The following is a 24047-nucleotide window of genomic DNA, read 5'->3' as shown; positions in this document are numbered from 1 at the left end:
AGTTGTTAGGCGGAGCTGGTATAAGTCATGCCCCAATGCTTCACTTTACCTGGATTGTAGTCTGTTACTAACCTGATCGCAGATTTGTGGTAACATGGATTTAACATAATCTAGACTCAATAGTTTCAGAGTAGGTCAGAATATAATCGAATGCAACAATTTATTATTAGTCAGGTAAATGTATCATGCCCTGGGTGATGGCACACCCACAGTAAGCAAAATATCTCTAACTGATAACTGATTTTATTCTTCATTATTTTTCTGCCTAGTCTTTGATGCTCAGACACTATAACTAAATGTTCTAGCAACACAAGTACTATGAAAATCCCCATGACTTTTTAGTGACATTTTGTCGTATCATTATTTTTATGCATCATTTAAAAATTTATATTCTTGGTTTTCTATTGTCATGTGAACCCATAATACGTTTAGTAAGGGGTGGTGAGGCTATCAGGTGAGAATATGCTGTTTTCATATCGTTTAGTGAGTTTGAAAATAATACAATGAGTGCAGATTCGACATCACTTTGACTCAGTCGTTTCAGTGACTAGAACATACGTTGCTCGTGTCAGACAGGCTGGATTCTGCTGGGTCATCATGATACTCGCTAACTGCGGTCTTCTTTCTCCATTAGGTTGAAGACTTAAACTAATGATGACAAGACAAAAGGATGACTAAACGGATTTATGCGTTTCAGCGCATAACAAATGCAGGATGTCTGTTTCCCTCGATGAAGAAACGGCGCCGTGATTACGTACAAGTTGGTGAATACGGAGAATGCGTATTATACGCAGGAATCTGTCGTAAAATACGTCCTGGGCTCTGTACTCCGGCGTGAAAGTAGAGAATACGAGTGCCTCAGATGATCGCATAGGATATTTTCTCAACCGCAACCGAGCTTAAGTTAGCAGCCGTGAACGGAACACACAGAGAGTCCGAGGGAATCCAGTGGATTTCTGGCGGAGGCCATATTATGCCGCTTGAAAATGTACCCGAATAATCGGATGACAGCACTCCAATCCATCGAAGGAAAACTTTCGAGTTCAGTTTAAACGGTGGGCTTGCAATAAAAGGAGGTGGTGTGGCTAACAGGATCCCGAGGGCTGCTGTGAACCGAGGAGCTGTGGCTAGCATGGTGCTAACATCACACATGCAGCCGAACTACATCGATTGACTGAAAGACTGCGTCGCTTCTCGGGTCTGCTAATGTTCATGAGGCGTGTTTGGGTCCTGCGTTCTCAAGATCCCCACTCCCTTGTAGGGAGACCTGAATCCGATCTGCTTTACGGGCCATATATTTGCCTAGCTTGACTGTCATTTCATGTATGGATGGACGCGTGCATGCTTTGACAGAATCCTGCGTGCATCGTTGCAGCGGCACAGAGCATCCAAAGGAGGGGCTCTTACTCTAGCAAATATACATTGGATCCGTCGAAGCATTTAATTTGCGGAGACTCGCGGCTGCTCGTCTCCCTAAGAACACTACGTAAGGCTTCAGCGTACCCTACGTCTTTTCGAAGGAATAATATCGGGTGACATTGCAGTCTCTCCCCTCTCTCTTGGAGAGATATAACGTAAGCTATTCTCGCTTGTTACGTCTGTGAAAGGAAGGGAAGGTGGAGCATTGCCCGTCGTACGTGCTGACGCAGTGGGATTTCTACGTGTGGTCTGCGTTTCGACCCGCCCTTCCCGCGGTGACGGTGATGGGTCGGAAGCGGTGTGTCGGTGCAGATTGTTCGAAGATGGCGGCCGGGTGCTGCGGGGTGAAGAAGCAGAAGTTGTCGGGATCCCCCGGTGCGGGGGGTCCCGGCGGGGCGGGGAGCGGGGTAGCCGGGACCGGACATTGTGGATCGGAATTGGGGATCGGGTCGTCTTCGACTGTCGTGGCCGGGAACGTGAATCGGGTGAACGGCCTGGGGGGTTCAGGGGGTAGTAGTAGTAGCAGCAGCAGCAGCAGCGGCAGCAGCGGCGGCAGCAACACCAATGTTCTGTCCCCAACTCCAGGAGGCTACAACTCAACGGGCCTCTCCCCGACTCTCAGTCCCGGACCTGGCTCGGGAGGCAGGAAAATGGTCGTTTCGGCGGAGATGTGTTGTTTTTGCTTCGACGTGCTTTATTGTCATCTATACGGATACCAGCCTCCTCGAACACCCAGGTTTACAAACGACCCCTAGTAAGTAACGTTAGCAAGATGGCTATTTTGACCTGGTTTGCCTCAACAACAGATGGTGTTTCCTTTTTCTGTGCAGTAACAAACAAAGTTTTGAGTATTCATGCTCCTCGGCGAAGTTTTGCTCGTGCCAATCTTGGTCTAAATGCCTTTTTTTCGTAATGTTAATTACTTTGTTTGATGTCCAAACCAAATGTAGTAAGGAATAGTTTACTTGCTAACCCAAGCCCTCCCGATGAGCTGTTGTTTGTCATGTTCTCAAACTCGAGGTTTCTGAGGAGTTTTAGAAAAAAAAAAATCGTTAATGTATAAACACCCGCTAGTCTAGTCGTATAGATTAATTTTATTTATGGTTAAATGTTAATTTTGACATAATATACATTTGAAGGTTTAAAATATTTAGGATGTATGATTTAGAAGACTGGTGAAATTATCGATCACTAATGTACCCGATAATTAGGTAGTAAGTTAGAGCTGATGTATTTTTTTTTCTCTGAAAGAGATTAAATGGGTGTTAGCCTGCTCTTCTTTATTCAAGCTTCTCTGCAAGCTAACATGCTAAGCAACGTTAGCCAGTTCACACGGTTCACATTTCGGCGAATATTTGACTTTTTCTTTACGTTCAGTACCATTTCTTTTTTTAATTCGTTAGATTTTTTTTTTAGAAACACCGAATAATATTTCGTTTTGATTCCAAAAAAACAAAAAACCCACTGCTGTTAGTGGTTAGCCACCGTGAGCTAGTAAGCTAACAAAACCCTGAGTTGTTTACGTTTCCTTCTGAGATTTACATTTGAAAGCTCTCTTGCGGTGTTTTTAATTCAAGTTGGCAATAAAGCAACAAAAAAAGAAAAAAAGAAAAGAAAAAAGTGACACAGGACACACAATATAATATTTCACGTGTTAACTGTTAAATCACAAACAGTTTTATATTTTGGTATTTTGTCACTTGCCAAACACTGAATCTTTATTATTTAGGACCCTTTCAGGTAAGCTGTTTACTCGAGCTACAGTTCGTTTTTTTAATGAAAAGGTCGTTAAAGGAATGTGTATCTTATCCGGTTAGTCAGGGTTCGTCGAACTAGGTAATGAATGTCTTCACTGCAGTGCCTCCCTCTGCTGTTGCTGATAGACACTGACTAGATTTGGACTGTGCACACACACATATGCATGTATTTAAGCTACATAGTACCTTAAGTTTCTGCATTACAAAAATATGAAACCGTTGTCTTGGTCATAGTCAACTGTTATTTGCCCATACTAGACAATTATTTGCTGACACCTCAAATTCCGTGAGACGATTAGAATTCGGTTTTATTCTGGAGTATGTTAATAGTATGTTCAGTAGATTCATATTCTGATATCATGTGCCTATTTTACAAAGAAATATATTTTTTTAAACTTACAAATGTAACCAAAATATGTAACATGAACATTTAAACGTACAGTATGGAATTTTTCGCCGCTAGGGGTCGCTAACCTCTTTACAATAACAAAGGCGTAGTTTGATGACGCAACATTTGCTAAGAATTATGGATCTTGTCAACGCCAAGCCGACTGATCTAATAATGTTTATGGATGACTGAATACATCAATGCTTTTATCATGATTGTGATATGAAGCAGTTCGGGATTGCTAAGATACAGCTATCAGCTCCACACGCGACGCGAGTCCCGCGGATATAAAAGGAATATGGACATTTCATTCTACCGAACTACATGCAGAATTACTACTCACAGGTAGGGCTGTGCAAAAATATCGATACAGCTAACTATCGCGATATTTTTTTTTCACGATAGTGTATCGATATTTCAACCTCTAGTATCGATATATATATATATTTTTTTTCAATTTCATCAAATCCCTCTGTGTGCGTCAAACGACCTCCTCCGCCGCTGCTGTAGTTGTCGCTGACTCGCTGTCCAGTTGTATGAGGCGCCGGACTGGACAAAAGCGAAGCGAACTGCGCGCGAGAGAGACCGAGGGTGTGAGCGCGCGAGAGAAACCGAGTGTGTGAGCGCGCGAGAGAGACCGAGTGTGTGAGCGCGCGAGAGAGACCGAGTGTGTGAGCGCGCGAGAGAGACCGAGTGTGTGAGCGCGCGAGAGAAACCGAGTGTGTCTGCGTGCGAGAGAGACCGGGGGTGTCCGAGCATTAGTATTGGTACATACATAGTAATATAATTACTATATAAGAGGCATGGAAGTTCGATTAATGGACAACAATAATCAGTACAAACGTCTTGTTTTGAACTATTGTTTAATAAATATAAATAATTCGAGCACATAAACTTCCATATGGAGGATTAAATAAGATTGAATGTATGTAGTAAGATTCCATAACTAATCACTGACACTGTACCACAACCGCGTCAAATAACAATGATTCTGAATTTTATTCACCAACATCGGGATGTTGTCAGTGCAAGTCATGGTGTCCGAGCATTAGTAGGCTTATTTGGTACATAGTAATATATAATTATTATATAAGAGGCATGGATGTCCGATTAATGGACAACAATATAAATAAAAACAACAATTAAATTATTATAAACAATAGTTCAAAACAAGACGTTTGTAGTACTGATTATTGCTGTCCATTAATCGAACTTCCATGCCTCTTATAGTATATAATATTATGTACCAATTAGGCTACTAATGCTGGGGCACTCTCAGTCTCTCTCGCACGCATGCACACTCCGTCTCTCACGTACTGTCGCTCGCGCACGCAGACACACTCGACACAATGCAAATACCTTTGCGAATAAATTGGAATTTAAGTTTTTGTCTGCTGAGTTATCAATATAATGTGATACACATACCAAAATACCCCAGGTGGTACATAACAAGTTGTATATTCAGCTCTATTTTTATTTTATTTTTACATTTTTGATTTAAAAAAAAAAAGTATTGCAATATATCGCAATATGTATTGTATTGTATCGTATCGTGATATATCGTATCGTGACCCATGTATCGTGATATGTATCGTATCGTGAGGCCCTTGCCAATACCCAGCCCTACTCACAGGTCAGTTTATTAGACAAATTAAACTTGTGAGGTAACGCAGCGCTGTTTCACTTGGTCTAACATTACACTAGCACACTAAACTGCATTCGAATGTGTTGAAATTTCTGTGTTAGTTTGTCTGTATGAGACTAGCAGTAAGCTAGATCAACATTAGAATAACATACAGATCATATTCTAACATTTTATCATTGTTGAACTATATAACATTGATTAGTATTATGAAAATGTGCTCACCTGTTTAATAAAGTACATGTAGAAGTGGTCGAAGTCTCGGACGTGGAGCTCTCGTTGGGAGCTCTAGGCATCTCGAAAACACCGCACTGATATTGATTCTCGTTTTAGTTCTCCTTTTTTTATCCAAAGTCTGCTTGCCATGGTCCATAATGTTTGAACGAAACAACAACAGCGTGCAAATAGACATTGTGAACTACACAGTTGTCTGCGTCTGTCGCTTTGGTTACTATCAGAGGGCTCTGGTTCATAGCTCTGGTTGCTATGGCAGTACGAGCGGAAACCAGGGACAACGTGGATATGTTGCATTGACATTGACGGGCATTGACGGCAACAAAACGGAAATAAAGAAACGGGACGTGTCTTCGAATTAAATTACAAATTTCTCCTGGTTTGAAAGTTGTTGGAAACAGTCGGGATAATGCAAGTACACAACTAAAAAAAAATATATAACATGGATAGTGATTTTTGCTATTTTTAAAGCAAAAAAGATACATATTGTGCCTTTAACTGCACTCTCTAAACATTGCACATCCTGTATCCCAATTGGGACAACCACAACAAAAATACACTTTAGATAAAAAAATTAAATAAAAAAATCTGATGACAGCTTGGCAGTCTAGAAAGTCTTTCATGCTTCTGTGCTAAAATGTGCAATGTGTAAAATCTAGTGCAAATCCTCATTGGGAAACAGAAGTACTCAACATCATATTTGTAATATGGCTTAAACCCGAATTTAGACCTTGAACTGAATTTGATGTGCATGTAAAAATAGTCATTGAAGTTTAAAGGGATAGTTTTTAAAGGGATTCATTTTTTGGTGCACTATCCCTTTATCAAAGACTTGCTTGCTGTCTGGATGTACCTTTAAGTTGAGTTTTATCGTTTTCGAATCCATTCAGCCTATCTCCGGGTCTGGCGGTAGCACTTTTAACATAGTTTAGCATAGATCATTGAATCTGATTAGACCATTAGCATCTCTTTCAAAAAAATGACCACAGAGTTTCGATATTTTTCCTATTTAAAACTTGACTCTTCTGTTGTTACATCTAGGCCTGTCACGATAACAAATTTTTCTGGACGATAAATTGTCCAAGAAATTATTGCGATAAACGATAATATTGTCGTTCTGAGACCATTTTCATCTAATATAATGATAATGCAGGGCTCCAGACTGCGACCAAATGGTCGCATTTTGCGACCAAAATTTGAGAGTGTGCGACTGAATTTTACATCCAGTCGCACATGTGCGACCAGTAATTTTTTTTACGTTAAGCGTGGAAGGGGCGCGTCAATGAATCCGGAATGTGTAGCAGGCCAATGATGACGAGTGTGAGAAGAATAGGGAATGGCCACTGTAACTGGCTAATGGGGGAGGGTCCTAGAGATAATCGAGCGCGCGACCGCACGTAAACGTCTGTTGGAAGGAAACAGACAACGGAGACAAATATCAATGTCACAGACACAGTCGGATGATGATTCAGAGTCAGAGGTTTGTGAGGTGATAAAGTCCCGAACCCACCATTTTCAGGAAGACTGGCTGAGAGAATTCAACTGGTTGAGGTACTGTAATGAGACGAACTTAATGAACTGCGAATGTTGCTGTCGCTTCCCCAGAACTGCGGGGAACACAAAGTTTGCAGACAGTGCAGGCACTTCGCAGTTTAAACACAATACGCTAGTTAGACACAATCTCAGCCTCAAGCATAGAGTGACATGTTAATAAATGAAAACAAAATGAAAGCGGAAAAACTGCGCTACTCATTTTTGCTTCACAGACCGTTTAATAGTTCGAACCAATAATAGACAGCGCAGAGCTTCTCTCGCCAGTCGCGGGCGGATCTCGATCACGCAACACCGTTACATCGTTGAGATCCAGTGAAGAAATCCATTGAGTTCGCAACATAATTAATAACATTGCTGCGAGATCCAGTGAGAAACATTCAGATTCGACGCAGAATTCTCTGTTATAAACTATATCAGATCAAACAGCGCTGACGTGGAAACCAGGAGAAACATCGTGCCATGAACGAACAAGTTATAGAAGGCTTTAGGTCCACAGATCAGCAACATTCACCATGGATTTAATGTAGTAACACTAACTGTAACTATGGTTATAACAGTAGCCTATACATATCTTTTTCCAGCACTTGAAAACTATAATATCATATTTAAATGTTATTTTTAATGTGTTGACCAAATCATTTTTTGTTCATCCTTTAAAGATTGTCCCCAAGCACGGCGCTACAGGGGCTACAGTGCTCCTAATAAAAAAAGTTATTCTGGAGCCCTGTAATGGCATAATAATGCAGGTACACCTTTTCAAAGATCTATAAACTTTTATTTCTAAAGAATATTAAACATTGAAAACAGAAAACATTTTAAATATCCACAAAAAATGAACAAAACAACCAAAAACAATAAAAGCAATGGACTCTCAGTGTCTGTTAACAAAAAAATTCACTTGAATAAATACCAAAAACAATAAATGGATATAAACAAAATTGCACTTCAAAAAATATTAAACATTAGGCTCAGACATAAATAGTGATACATTCCATAACAGGCAAAACTGCCAGTTAGGACCTTTGTAAACAACTAAAAAAAGCCTCAACAGGCCATATCACACCATTTTGCACTGTCCTCCTGTTACTTTGTCAACTAAACGCCCGAGTGATTGTGTAATTTACGCACAATACTTTATTGCGTGTATATGCTACGCACTGAAAATACTTGGTTATGATTAGGGGTGAGGAGTGCGTGCGTATTACACGCCATAAAGTGCGTATCATATGCACACAAAAACTATTTTTGGCGTATAAATGGCACGAGAAATAACATTCATGGTGTATGCATTTTCATGAGATCGGGCTCGCTGTCGCGTTTGGCTTTGAAACCAATTCCATCTTTTTCTTTTTTTTTTCCTCCAACTCACAACTAGCGCCTTCTCTCTCTCCCGGCAGTCGCCGCAAGCAGTCCCGCTGGCGCTTTCCCATACAAAGACCATGTGACTGACAAGCGCCGCGCGCCGCCTCCCCACACAAAGACCATGCAACTAAGAGAGTTTACTCCTCATATACGCGAAGGAACCGAGAGTGGTCATCCAGTCTCTTTGGTAGAGAGAGAGAGAGAGAGAGAGAGAGAGAGAGAGAGAGAGACGAGGAAAACAAACAAGCATGCAGATGGAATTATCGCGGCCGGAAAAATTATCGAGCTCATTTTGTTTTATCGTGCGATTAATTGATTTATTGACTATCGCGACAGGCCTAGTTACATCGTGTACTAAGACTGACGGAAAATGAAAACGTGCGATTTTCTGGGCCGATATGGCTAGGAACTATACTCTCATTCCTGCGTAATAGGAACTTTGCTGCCGTACCATGGGTGCAGCAGGCGCATTGATACTTTGAACTTTTCATTTCTCATCGGTCTTAGTACACAATGTAACTACAGGAGAAACTCTTTGGTCATTTTTTGAGAGAGATGCTAAGTCTAATCAGATTCAATGATCTATGCTAAGCTATGCTAAAAGTGCTACCGGCAGAATGGATTCGAAAACGGTAAAACTCAACTGTTTAACTCTAGGGGAGTTGGAAAATGAGCCTATTTCCAAAAAAAGTGGAGTGTTCCTTTAAGATTATAGTCATGGCTCTTATTAGGGCTTCACAATAATCATTAAACTGATAATAAAGATTATTTTGCGCGAAAATTATAATTGCGATTATTAATCATGATTATTAATATTTGATTATTAATATTTGATGTGTGTATTATAGGGCTGCCCCCGACTAAAGATTTTTCTAGTCGAATAGTAGCCGTTCATCTAAGCCATTTGTCGACTAATTGCACGTTTATATTAAATCAATTAATGTAATCACAGACCTCAATGGGCCAACAGTTCACAGAGAGACAAGACGGCAGAAAGCTCGTCCTGTTTGTTTTCTTTTTTACAAAGCACAATGTTTTGTTATTTTGATTATACAGAAATAAAAGTAGAATTATGTTATGATGAAGTTACTAGTGCTGTCAAAATTAACACGTTAATGCATGAGATTATTTTTTTTCCCCGTCATCCTTTAGCTAGCGTTACATTATACAATCACTCTCTCATTCATGCAAATGCTTTTCAAGCATGGTAAGACACAAAGGAGAACGTAGGGCTGTACTGGCTCGCGTCTGTGAATCTCCTGTCTGTGTGACACACATATGACTTGTGCGCACAGAAAGCCAATTCAGACAGCGCTTGAATGGACAAAAACACACAAAATTGTGCCAAAATTCACATTTTGTCGAGTATCCTCACAAGCAAAGTCTTAAATGGTTAGTTTGCCAAAAATTAAAATTCTCACCCTCATGTCATTCCACACCCAAGACCTTCATTCATCTTTGGAACAAAAATTAAGATATTATTTTTGATGAAATCCGAGAGCTTTCTGACCCCCCATAGACTGCAACGTCATAATCACTTTCAAGGAAAGCTCTCAGATTTCATCAAAAAGATCTTAATTTGTGTTCACGAAGATGAATGAAGCTCTTACGGGTTTGGAACGACATGAGAGTGAGTAATTAATGACAGAAATGTCATTTTTGGGTGGTCCTATTATGTCCTTTTATGAAGTTTTGACTTTATGAAGTCTTGACTTTTTTTTGGGTGTACTATGCTTTTGTGTTTGATTGTTCAAAAAACACATTTTTCACATATTTTACATTAGGCCTAAAAAAAAAATTGTTTGGTTCCGGTTTCCGACCGACCCTGTCAATTTATGTGCGACCCAAATTTATTTTATGAGCTAGGGGATGAAATAATACAAATTAAATAAATACACAAATAAAAAACTTTGAGGCGAACTATAATTTACGTTTTTGTACAGCACCGTTTTTGTATAGCACTTTATGTGCTGAAAACCGCATCCGACCTGTTTTCTGACAGCAGCACTAATTAAAATCCGCACCTGACCCGACCCACTTAAAACAGAACCGACACCCGACCCGCACCCGAAATAAAATCATTTTAGCCAATCACATTATAGACACACTTACAAATATGTTTATTGCCAGTTCATACAGAAGTTATTACACGACAATTAACACAAGGACAACTTCAGCCGAAGCTGTCAAAAGGCCGGTAACGTTACATGAAGAACATGGCTAACGTTACCAAAACTGAGTAGCCTAACATTTTACCAGTCGAACAGACACGGCTACAACACTATATGCCACGCAATTTCGTCAAGCCTACATTTGACAATTTTGGGTTCAAACACGCCCTGCACACCACACATACTTAACAGTGTTAAATATGAAAAATACTGTTTTTTAGAACTGCTTTGTTACCACAGTTATCTGCATGCTTCAGCGAAGTTCCACATTTGCGGCTATCCAACACGAAAATGCATGCAGCAAAGCCTTTCACAATATTTTCTTAATATAACTCCAAATTTCTCCCACACACTGGACTTGATTTTTGATGACGTATTGTCGACAACTTTACAATCTCCACTAGCTATTATTTTCTTCAGCTCCTCAGCATCCATCTCGACGACTGCAAGCAGATCGCGCGCGCGGTTATGATGAATTTTTAAAAGTGAAAGTAGCCTAGAAAAAATTCCCTACCGACCCATGACCTCAACTGACATCCAACTGGAACCAAACTTTTTTTTTTTGGCCTTACTATAGCACCCAGTCTGTCTCAAATGCGCCATTTAGTTCCTGTTTCGATTAAGCTCCGCCTTTCTGAAATATGAAATGTGCTGTGATTGGTTAGCTGGCCCACTGTGTAGTAATTGGCACCGCTTAGTGCGTGTTTGGGAAATTTCACACCCCTTACCATAACAGCGAGCTCTACTCGGATGTAAATATTAAGGATGACATCAATTTCTAACCAATTTAATCTTGATTCAGACTAGGGCTGCACAATATATAGAAAAATTATCGTTATCGCAATAATAGTATATGCGATATCTGTATCGCAGAAAGGTGCGATAAACTGCATTTATTTTATGTGCCAAGCATTTGTGTCATGCATGCATAGGTTGTTTATCCAAATTCGACCAATCAAATGTGGCCTTACTATCTTTATACCCGCCTCCCCAGTAGGTGCTATTATGCTATTGGCCCCAAAGGGGAACCTAGTGGCTCAGAGCAGAGAGTGGAAAATAAAAACGAATGGCGGGAGTAGAGACAAGCGAGGAAAATGACAGCAGCGAAGAACCTGTGCCTAAAGAGAAATGTACGTCTGAAATATGGCAATATTTTGGCTTCAATAGAGAAGACGTGTCATAAATGCAGCCAGGTACTGTGAAAGGGGCCGTTCACATATCGCGTCTAAAAACGCATGGAAAGCGTGGCCGCTCCGCTATCTCTTCTTTCCACAAGCGCTTGTGTCTGTCGTTGCTATGCAACCATGACCTGCATGAGCAATGTTTTCGTCTCGTCGCGGCATAAGCGGGCTATGATAGATATACATCAACACTAATGTTGCTAGCAGGTGAGCAGAGGCAAAGCTTTGCCCTTTGTTTACATCATAGCAACAGCATAAAACTTATAATTGGAACTACAAATAATAAGAAAAACTTAAGTTGTGATCCACTAACAACTGATTGTCCCGAGAAAGTGGGAACTCCTGCATTGTACTCATCTTAGGTCCTGGAAGGTGTAAAATGTGCACCACACAGATAAAAGTTGGGCTTATAATGTTCAGGAGCAGTGTTTAAAATAAATTGTAATCACACTAAATTAGTCAGCCTTAGGAAGGTCAAAGAAATGAGTTTTGGAAATGGGGTGGAAAAAATAGTGTCTCTTTGACATAGCGACAACACTAGCCGCTTTCCGACCAAGTAGTTACAGGAACTTAGTTCTAGGAACTGTCCACTTCTAAACAATTCTAAGAACTACTCTCCCCCTAACTCGGTTTTGCTGTTTGCGTTCGCACTGGCCAAGTGGCCATAGGAACTGGTAGGAGGGGTAAGGGAGTAACGCAAGCACGCTGACTTTTATTTTGACGGCGCGACGGACCTTTATTTTGGCGGCGCTGAGAACGCCAGAGCAAACAATGCTCGCATTCTCTGTGTTTATTAGTTGGCGATCTGTCTAACAGTACTGTTTAATATGTTATTAGATAGAACTGTTATAGAAAGTAGACAGTATATGAAAAAAAGGTTATTAGCCTATGCCGTGTGGTTGATGTCCAGTGTTGCTAGCTGGGCAGAAATACATAATCATGTTTGACTTGGTCCCCTCAAAGTTGCGTTGGATTTTCTCTTAAGCATTAAGGTTTAAATACCCATCTATCTCTGTTTTCCATGTTAGTATAGTTAGTTTCTGGAGTAAATATATAGGCTATAATCTGTGTGTTTACATTCTAGCTGTTTTAAAAATGGCGGGTGCTGGTGCTCCGCGTGCGTTCGGTCAATCAGCGTACACTAACGTCACGGGTAGTTCCTATAGTGCTGGTTTAGACCCTACTCTGAAGTAGGACCCAAATTAGTTCCTACAAATGGAGTTCCTAGAACTAAAATCGTTCCTAGTTCCTGCGGTGCGAACACGCCGACATCCGGGTACTTTAGCCAATAGTTCTAATAACTGTGAAAAGGTTCCTCCGGTCGGAAAGCGGCCTACTGTCTTCTCTAACGCAGCTCATCCAGGCCTCGGCCACTTTTTTTTTTGCGTATTATGTTTGCGGCGATTATTTAAATGTGTAACGTTGTGACTTCACAAAACCTGGAAAATATGTGTTGTAGTCCAAACGAGTCGTTCGTTGTAGTTTTTGGAAAGTGGATTTTGAGCTTTGTAACCGTGCAGATCTTTTTTTATGCTCAAACAGCAACATTACACACTAACTAAAGTTGAAAAAGTGAAAAAGCATAATAAGGACCCCTTTAACCTGGATGCCAACGCACTGAAGCGTTCTTTGTTTAAATTAGCTCAAAGTTACAGTTAGATGTAATGTAATAAGCTTGACAAACTATACATTAAAAAGATCTAAGGGCGTTTTCAGACCTGAAAGTACGCACCAAGGTCCGAACCAAAGTTCATGTTTTGATACATTTTATACATTCAGTAAGTTTTGGTTTGGTTTCACATTGCAATTATGTGAGTTCACTAAAGAACTTTACATGACATACTTGCGTCCTGTCATCATCATCTATGTGGGCTGCATCTTGACATTGATTGGTTTGTAAACGGATGTGCGTCTGAAGTCAGCGTCTTGTCAATTCGGCAGGTAACTTTGACAAGAATGAAAAAAAACTAGGGCTGTGAAATGATTAATCGTGATTAATCGCATCCAAAATAAAAGTTTGTGTTCACATAATATATGAGTGTGTACTGTGCATAATTATTTTGTATATATAAATACACACACATGCATGTATATATTTAAGAAATATTTGCTTAAATATACTGTATATATAATTTGTATTATATATAAATATAAATATTTTATGTATAAATAAAAAAAAAAACTTAAATATATACATGCATGTGTGTGTATTTATATATACAAAATAATTATGCACAGTACACACACATATATTATGTGAACACAAACTTTTATTTTGGATGCGATTAATCGCGATTAATCGTTTCACAGCCCTTAAAAAACAAAAACAAAACCTTTGACAAGAATGAATGAACAGACGCATATCGTTGCCACTATACTGTTATTACGGCATTACTACCTGCAGCACCAACTATACTCGAGGCTAGTTCAAATTCGCCAAATGAAGTCCTCGTTGTGCAAACATTTTATCGTTCCCGGCAGGAAAGGAGAAGTCTGCAAGCAATCCTGCGAGAACCACCGGAACTTCCTGTAAATGGTCTGAAATTCCGAATCATACAGAAAATGCTTTCACACTAGAAACAAACCAAACTGTTCAGTTTGATCCGGACTGAGACGACCTCTTTTCATCTGACCAAATTTCGTGTGTTTGGTCCGGACCGTGGTCCGGGGGAGGTTTCACACCTGTAATTTTGATTCGGATCAAACTGAAAAGTCCGAAAATCCGGACCAAACAAGGTAGGTGTGAAAGGGCCCTAAGATTCAAGCTTCAAATGTTGACACCTGTCTTACACTCAAAATCTTATAGTGAACGTTGTAGTGCTGGGCGGTATGACCAAAAATCCACATCACGGTATTTTTCTAAATTACACCGGTTTCACGGTATATGACTTTTTTTTTTTTTTTTCAAGCATGACTGGGTGTAAAACACATTTTTCACTGAGTGAGAGAGGAAATACTGCAGTAGATTGACTTAGAATGCCCTATTTTACTGTCATGAGTGAATACTGTAGAAAAAAAATCCACACTAGTATTATTAATACAGGTTTGCAAGGCTGTTTACAAAGAGATGCCATGGCTGGCATTTTTCAATTCCAAAGAATACAAAGCTTAAATATATGGGCTCACGCACAACTCTCTCATTCGTCACAAATCCAAATGTTTGGCTGCGATATAACATTTAATTGCTAACCTATTATTTATTTTGTAAACAAAGCTTTGTGCTTCACTCCTGTCATAATATTCATGTAAAACAGCATTCACATAGAAAAAAATGTGTTTTGGTGGGCCACCGCCGGTGCTACTCAGCCACCGTGGTGGCGCTTTACAACCGCAGTGGTACGGTTGTCAAGTTTACCGGTACAGCCCTAGTGTTGATTTGTTTTTCAAAAGCATTTCTCAGAATTCGCTTACTGCACCTTTAATACAGTGTCCTCTGTATTTGATAAAATGATTATGTAAAATGTCTCCTCCTATCTCCTTGGCATCTTGGTAACAAATTAAGCAAGAATTGGGCAAGTGTCATCTTTGTACAGATTTGGATCTCAATCCTATTTGTGGGTGCAAAGCCCTTTTGTATGTGATTTTAGTGGAAGCTGAACAGACTCTGGCTTTTAAATGATTAATTGGTTTTACTTTCTTCTGTGATTTCTAGAATCAGTTTTTGTTTTGTTGGTATACATTGTTTGCAGAATGTTCACACTTTGTCCTACTTTATGGTCACTTGTTTAAGTCCTGATTTTACTGATGCTAATAGGTGTTCTTTTCTTTTCCAACAGCCCACTGTTTGTCACTTGGAAAATCGGCCGGGACAAGCGGTTAAGGGGTTGTATAGGTACATTTTCTGCCATGAACCTGCACTCAGGACTCAGGGAGTACACCCTTACTAGGTATGCCACATCTTTGAAATTCTGCTTTTCTCTCTCTAACATGTCTCCACTCATATCATAAAATTACTTCAAGCTTAATTCAAGCTTATTTATTTTGGGGGGGGGGGGGGGATGGATGGATGGGGGACTTAGATTAGATTTGGACTTCTAATTAGATGTATTACTAAAATATGAGGGTTTCCTGTTTTAACACATACTACTGTATCTTGATTTAATTTCTCTGAAAACTTCTCTAAAAGACCTGCCCTTATTAAAGTGGTGTATTATTACTGCAGCATTAGACCAGCTCCCTTTCTTTTTTTTTTAAGTTAACATTGTCCCACCCCAAACTATTGGTTGACCCAGAATTTTTAGGTTTCGAAATGTAAAATTTTGAAAGTGCCACAGAGTTTACACCGGGGTGTTAAAGGCTGGGCTGCGTTTACACTGCAGGCATAAGTGGCCCACATTATTTTTTTTTTGACCCAGATCTCCACATTAATTGTGCTCCCTCTCTACTGATGATAATAATGATGATAATGATAATATTATTATTATTATTATTATTATTATTATTATTATTAATAATAAATATAGCTGCAAGCAGCAATTAAGTGGGCAAGCACAAAGAAGGCACAATAAGTGATGCAAGCATGGCTGGGCATTAGAGCAACCATAACAATGAGCAATTAAAGGCATATTAATATGATTTTAGGCAAAATGCCTGAAAAATTAAATAAAATCAGTAGTAATGAGATTTAATGGTTTATCACTTTTGACCAATAGGTGGTGCTGTTACGAAACTGATGTGGTGTGATCAGAATAAGATGACTAACACATGCAAAGTTTGGTGTCAATATGCCAAAGCACTGCAGTGATACAGCCTCAAGAGTCATTTTGGCATCATGCCTCAACTTTTTTGCTGCGCTATACGAAAACGGTTTCATCTATCGACACGAAATCCATAACTTTTTGTTGGGGCGGTCTGAAGATGATACGATTCAATTGCGCGTTATTCGAGAACGGGTAGACGAATTGAGGAAAAAAGGATTTTGTTTCTATCCCTTATGGTTCTAAAGTTATTAGCATAAATGTGAGTGCAACTTTGGACAGTTGGTGGTGCTAGAGGGTTGAGTTAGAGATTTCAAATTTGCTATGGTGACCGTTTAGACTGTCCTCTATGAGTGTGCCAAATTTCATAACTTTCCTGCAAGCAGTTCTATGGGCTGGCAATGTGGGCCAAAAAAAAAATGCACATGTACACTTGGCGAATAAAGCTCATTCTGATTCTTAAGCTCAGTTATAATTTTTAGTGTTCAGGTGAATAAGCGATGGGAATTTGCTTGCTTTGACTATCTCACCTACGTGCATGTGCTGAATATGGTTACGCTTGGCTCTAGTGGAATTATGCCAGTTTGAAATGGCACAACTTACATACTTTTCCGTTTTATTTCTTATTCAAAATACTCCCACACCTCAGTTGTCTTTTGAGCTGTCATTTCTGTGACGCATGTGATCTGAGGTAAAATAAAAATATTTGGCCCTACTTAAGGTATTGGTAATTATTTTTCCAAGTGTTTTAATTTAATGTGCAATTTAAAATGCTTTTAAATATAAATGTAACAATGTTCAAGGCTTAGGGAAGAATGGGGAACCGGTGAACGGTAAATGGAATTTTTAAAAAATAAAACAGAAGTAAACGGCAGGTGCTTCAAAGCCGACTGCTGCCCATACATAGACAAAGCGCAACATAAATGTCCCAGGCCTGGTCTTCTCTCGTCTTTTACTGTTGTCACTCCTCCTCTTATCCTTTGGAGCTCCAGGGACTTCAGAGTAGTGTAGCGCGCAGTGACGTTCATTAACACTCGTGCCACCGGCCTCTCTCCGTTTCCACGGCTCGCACCCTGCTCTTCACCGTAACATTAAAACGACAGTCATTTGAACAGTAAAATCTTGGGTATTTTTTCCTTGTGTTATCGACTATTGTTTTCAGTGTTGACTAGTAGCAGCTGTTCTGTTTAGTTGTCTAGTCTTGCACATCCCTTCTAAACATGTATATCATATTGCATATATTTTAAATATAATCATAATAATGTAAATATCGTTTATTGTGTTGACTCATCCCCTTTCTTAAAGGTTTAAAGGCTGAAATGTGAGGCATATCATTTTAGAAAACTTTTTGTTTTTGTCAAAACCTGTAGTTCAACTAAAGTTTTTACACCAATTTTATGGTTTATGATGTGACCATAGACATTGCTCCACCCCTCCCATATGGTATTAATTTATAGTGCAATTACTACATAGTTTTATATAATTAGTTTAATAATTAGGTAAATAAAAATATAAAGACCTTAAGATAAATACTTCTGGACAAATAATAACTTAACACTCATTTGAAACTGACCTATGACATGAAATTCATCTAAATTGAATTGACCTCATGGATGTGGCTAGTGGCACCTGCTGGCTGTAGTAAATGTGGCATATTCAAATGACTTTGACGTAGTCCTTTTATATTTACTCGCTTTAAATGCATATTGCTCGCCTTGTACAGTTTTCCTAAAGCCATCGGGGTGGCGGTGGCGCCGGGTCTTGAGCCCGTAAACGTTGCTTGCAACTATATTTTTTTACTTTGTTACTGTACTTAAGTACGTGTTTCAAGCATCTGTACTTTATCAGAGTATTTGATTTTGGGAAACTTTTACTTCTACTTCTCTAAATTCCAAAGTGTAATATCGTACTTTTTACTCCACTACATTTCATAAAAACGTGTCGTTCCTCGTTATTTTGAACTGAAGAATTTGTTACCCTCTCCGAGATGCAATAGCGGTGTCCGATTTGTGAACAAGCTGATTATTTTCAGTTAACCTGTTAAATTGGTTCGCAAAGCACACTGAACAATTCATTCGTGAATTGGACCTATCCGATTGCATCTGTTCTTGAGTCAGCAACTCACTGATTCAAACGATCCAGTCAGAGTGAGTCTCCGGTAAACAATTCACTGAATTCAAAAGTCTGACTCAGAATGAGCCAAGAACGGGAGATCCTCTAAGTTACTAATGCCGAATTTTAGGGTTTATTACTGTAAATGAGAATCATATTTAGGTCACGACTGTCATTTGTTTGTGAACTAATCTGTTGTAAAAGGGCGAGCTGTTTAAGCCCATTGTATGAAATGCTTGAATGTGGACATGTCCACATTTGTGTTTTACTGTTTGAACTTGGTAGGTTTTTGGTAAAAACTAAACATAACTTTAAAATAATGCAAATTGAGGCCCATGCATCCTACCCGCTGTCGTAGCAGTTTCAAATTGTTAATAATTGTTAAAATTGTTAACCTAGTATGTTTGCATAGTGTTCCTCTTAAAATGTGTACACGTTTTGCCCTAAGTGACTTTTGTTTTTATATTGTTTGTTTATATTTGTTAAAACACATTTTGTTTTTCCTCAATTCTGTATACAATAATTTGTGATTTTTCGCTTGTTTGCACACTTGAATAAATCAGTAATTATCAGTAGTAATAGTTATCAGTGTATGACATGTTTTGGCAATAAAGTAAAACATTGTCTTGCAGATCAGTACATGTCTGCATAATCTTCCTTGTTCACTAGTGCTGGCTACTTGACAAATCATTATAATTCATAATGATGTCAGACTGAGCTGTAACCTATTTAAGATCTATCTGTGTGTCTAGTACATTCATTTACAACCCCCTCCCCTCCCTGAAGTGGAGTCTGCAGGAAGGTAACCCTCCAGGAGCAGGGTTGGCTTCCCCTGCTTTAAGGAATCCCTGCAGTTTCCCCCCCAAAATATAAGGTGAATGGTTTAATATCTGTAAATGAAGAAATTAAAACGTAAATATTAGTAGTGAAATTTTACAGTTGTACTATAAAATACAATTATTTTTATTTAAAACTCTTAGTCAGAAGTTAAGTACTCTGACATTTGATATAACATCAGAATCTGCATAAATCAAGGAAGGTTATGTCACTAAGAAAACTAATTTGACAATGTTTTCAAAAGCTTTTCTGTAAAAAGCCTTATATCTACTGAAAAACTTTTGTGGCAAAAGGTCAAAGCTTTTAAGAAAATATCACAATTTATGACAAATTTCAAAATGTCAGACACAGGCAATTTGTCCGATCCTAGGCAAAATCAGTATCAACTAGGGATGAGCAAGAGTACTCGAGAACAACGTATGTGACAGTGACAATCGATCGTGAAAACGATGATCGATTGTCATCTTGTCTGTAACCGATCAGAATTTTTTTTTTTTTTTTATTATTATTATTTTTTTTATTGAAGCATTTGGGGCGGTTCCTGAGGTCTGATTTGTTAGCGTTAGACGGCATGCTTTCCAGACCGGTGAAATAGTGAAACTGGATTTGAAAGCGTGCACTGCAGTGATGCCTGGAATCACTTTGATCATGAAATGCAGTTAAGTGCAAGATGTGCAGCGCCAAACTAACATAATGAGAACACGATTGTAATAGAATGTTGTAAATTCTCTGTGCTTTAGTTTTTCAGCGCAAAGGGAGAGCACATCCACAACAAGTACACATCAGACTAGCACGGTCAAGTTCATGTTCATGTGTAAGATTACTTTTGTTGTCTATATCTGATTAATCTCAAATATAAGACACATTTGATTTAGTTTAATAACCAGCTAGCAAAATGCTGCAGTTTACCGACCGTTTATTCATTTTGAGCTCATGCATTGACTATGATTGTGTTATTTGATATGGTCAAAATCATTTTCACAATCATTGATGATATTAATAATGCAGCAGTGTTATTTTTTCCTAATTTTTTAACAGTAAACCTATGTTTTATTTAAAGTTGTTTCTCGTTATGGCTTCGATAACGCATGGTGACTGTAATCTAATTGCTTTCTATCATGAAAAATAAAATGATGTGCAAGATGTGCAGTGCCAATAAACACGCCATATATAGCATTATAATGAGAACAGGATTGTGATAGAATGTTGTAAATTCTCTTTGCTTTAGTTGCCCGTGTATCATCTGTTAAGGGAAGAACGCATCCAGAGTTTCCCTTTCAAACCATAGACTGTAAAAAACGAGCATACTCGTTCACATGTGCATTTGCGTCCTTTTGTGCAGATGCTAGTTGTAATGTTTATGTATCTAGGATATGATTAATCTCATAGGATGTCATAGAACGGGCTTCAGTTTACTGGAGATCATTTAGTCTTCAGCTTTACCTCAATCAGCTGTTCCTTTTAGATATTTCTTTTTCGATAACATTGATGCATCATAATCTAGCAGTGTTATTTTTTTTTAATCATACAGTGCATCCGGAAAGTATTCACAGCGCTTCACCTTTTCCACAAGTTATGTTACAGCCTTATTCCTTAATGGATTAAATTCATTATTTTCCTCAAAATTCTACAAACAATACCCCATAATGACAACATGAAAAAAGTTTGTTTGAAATCTTTGCAAATTTATTAAAAATGAAAAAATCACATGTACATATGCTTTCATAGCCTTTGCCATGACACTCAAAATTGAGCTCAGGTGCATCCTGTTTCCACTGATCATCCTTCAGATGTTTCTACAACTTGATTGGAGTCCACCTGTGGTAAATTCAGTTGATTGGACATGATTTGGAAAGGCACACAGCTGTCTATATAAGGTCCCACAGTTAACAGTGCATGTCAGAGCACAGACCAAGCCGTGAAGTCCAAGGAATTGTCTGTAGACCTCTGAGACAGAATTGTATCTAGGCACAGATCTGGGGGAGGGTACAGAAAAATGTCTGCAGCATTGAAGGTCCCAATGAGCACAGTGGCCTCCATCCGTAAATGGAAGAAGTTTGGAACCACCAGGACTCTTCCTAGAGCTGGCTGCTCGGCCAAACTGAGCGATCGGGGGGGAAGGGCCTTAGTCAGGGAGGTGACCAAGAAACCGATGGTCACTCTGACAGAGCTGTATGGTAGAGTGGCCAGACGAAAGCCACTCCTCAGTAAAAGGCACATGACAGCCCGCCTGGAGTTTGCCAAAAGGCATCTGAAGGACTCTCAGACCATGAGAAACAAAATTCTCTGGTCTGATGAAACAAAGATTGAACTCTTTGGCCTGAATGGCAAGCGTCATGTCTGGAGGAAACCAGGCACTGCTCATCACCTGGCCAATACCATCCCTACAGTGAAGCATGGTGGTGGCAGCATCATGCTGTGGGGATGTTTTTCAGCAGCAGGAACTGGGAGACTTGTCAGGATCGAGGGAAAGATGAATGCAGCAATGTACAAAGACATCCTTGATGAAAACCTGCTACAGAGCGCTCTGGACCTCAGACTGGGGTGACGGTTCATCTTCCAACAGGACAACGACCCTAAGCACACAGCCAAGATAACAAAGGATTGGCTACGGGACAACTCTGTGAATGTCCTTGAGTGGCCCAGTCAGAGCCCAGACTTGAAACCGATTGAACATATCTGGAGAGATCTGAAAATGCCTGTGCACCGACGCTCTCCATCCAACCTGATGGAGCTTGAGAGTTTGTAGCATCGTACTCAAAAAGACTGTAGGCTGAAAGACTGGAAAAAAAGACTGGAGGCTGTAATTGGTGACAAAGGTGTCAAAAATTTAATAAATTTGCAAAGATTTCAAAAAAACTTCTTTCACGTTGTCATTATGGGGTATTGTTTGTAGAATTTTGAAGAAAACAATGAATTTAATCCATTTTGGAATAAGGCTGTAACATCACAAAATGTGGAAAAAGTGAAGCGCTGTGAACACTTTCCGGATGCACTGTACGTTCAAGTTTTCATAGACATGTTTTCATGTTATTTTTATTTGTCATTTTTATTTGTCAACATTAATTTTTGTCAATATCAACCGGTTCAACAGGACCCAAGGAATCCGCAGAGACCAAGGTTATGATTTTTTGACAAAAATTTCTAAAGTAATGAGCAAAAATATAATTTTCAGATCTCATGGTGCTGTTCCCAACTTTCGCATGTACCCTCAGATCATGGTGCTGATTAATTTAGTAGTCAAATTTTTTTGATTGCATTGAACTTCATCTTTAAAATGTACAACATTTTCTTCCTGGGGGTTATATTCTCGGGACCCCATAGAGGAACAAGTCCACCTCTCATAGTCTCACAAAATCCTGCGGGAAATTCTGATGCGGTGCAATTGCTTGGCAATGTTCTGATGATGAACTTTACTAAAAACAATTACGAGCAGGGCCTGAATTTCTTTTTGGAAAATCGGAGGGGAATTCCCACCTTAAGTGATTCTTATGGAATAAGAATACTTAATCTTATTCTTATTATTCTTATTAAATATATTTAAATACTTATTAAATATGAATACTTATTTGCAGCTGTATCATACAAATAAATAGTTAAAAAATCATATATTGTGATTTCTGGATTTTTTTTTTTAGATTATGTCTCTCACAGTGGACATGCACCTACGATGACAATTTCAGACCCCTCCATGATTTCCAAGTGGGAGAACTTGCAAAATAGCAGGGTGTTCAAATACTTATTTTCCTCACTGTAAATTGAAAGAAGTTGCACAAATAAATACAATAAAATAAATATAAAAGTGAAATAAAGAAAAATAATGAAATACGTTTTTTTTTGGGGTAGGTCTAACACTAGTATTCAGGTACAGATATAATATAGAAACTGAATAAAAAGTCAAAAATCAAATGTAAAATAACACTGGATAGTCTCTTAGTCCTGGATAAATTAAATGCATAGGCTAGTAATCCTGATTCCTTACCATTCAGTCAGCTATATTTTGTTGTTTTATGAACATTAATGACAGACACTGCTGCTTTCACTTTAAGATCTAGTGCATGGATCCATGTTACGTTTTCTTTATCAACTACTTATGTTTAGAAGTCATAATTATGTTTATTTAAGACATAATCGACTGTGTTTACGAGGACCGTTAAAGCGCTATAGCCTAATCCGTGCTCCTTTTGTTACTAGCAAGCTGTTTGTGATGCTGCCTCATGTATGTGCGCAGAGAAAACCATCTTTCAGAGAGCGCGCAAGTACTGAATAGTTTAAAATCGCTTGAATGTGTAAATTGGTAAGACTTAAAAAGACGACCAAATGATAAACATTAGTGACGATGCAACACTTGCCCAATTGGGCAATTCCGTCAACTGTCCCGACTCCAGAAACTCGAGAGTCTGGTATCTCCTCCTGCAGCGCGCTTGACGCTTGCCTTGTGCAGATGCAGTGGGTGATGTGTAGCTCATTTAGAGAGAGAGAGAGAGAGAGAGAGAAGAGGCAGCACCGCTGAATCACTCGCACTGTTTGTAAAAGTTAAAGTTAAAATGACTGATTTGATCTTATAATCTGTGTGGATTCATTTACTCATACAACCTACATGCCAATGTGATTAAATGTTTGTGGGAATTTCCCGCATTAAGTGCAAGACCTCAAATGATTAATGATGAATGATGAATTTAATCGAATGATT

General features: G+C 39.0%; 1 protein-coding gene across 1 annotated transcript in view; it reads left to right on the top strand.

Annotated features, from left to right (window-relative positions):
• The first annotated feature begins 870 nt into the window (after window positions 1-870).
• Window positions 871-24047, top strand: part of ammecr1 (AMMECR nuclear protein 1) — a 64146-nt gene continuing 40969 nt past the window's right edge. Inside the window, exons 1-2 of the mRNA XM_084136681.1 lie at window positions 871-2173; window positions 15485-15595. Of these exons, the coding sequence (XP_083992807.1) occupies window positions 1704-2173; window positions 15485-15595 (581 nt within the window). The 5' untranslated portion in view covers window positions 871-1703. The remainder of the gene's footprint in view (window positions 2174-15484; window positions 15596-24047) is intronic.

This window comes from Abramis brama (genome assembly GCF_963993115.1).
Source record: "Abramis brama genome assembly, chromosome: 15".
Taxonomy (NCBI): Eukaryota; Metazoa; Chordata; class Actinopteri; order Cypriniformes; family Leuciscidae; genus Abramis; species Abramis brama.
Note: the sequence above shows the minus strand (reverse complement) of the source record. Positions and strands in the feature narration are given on the sequence as shown.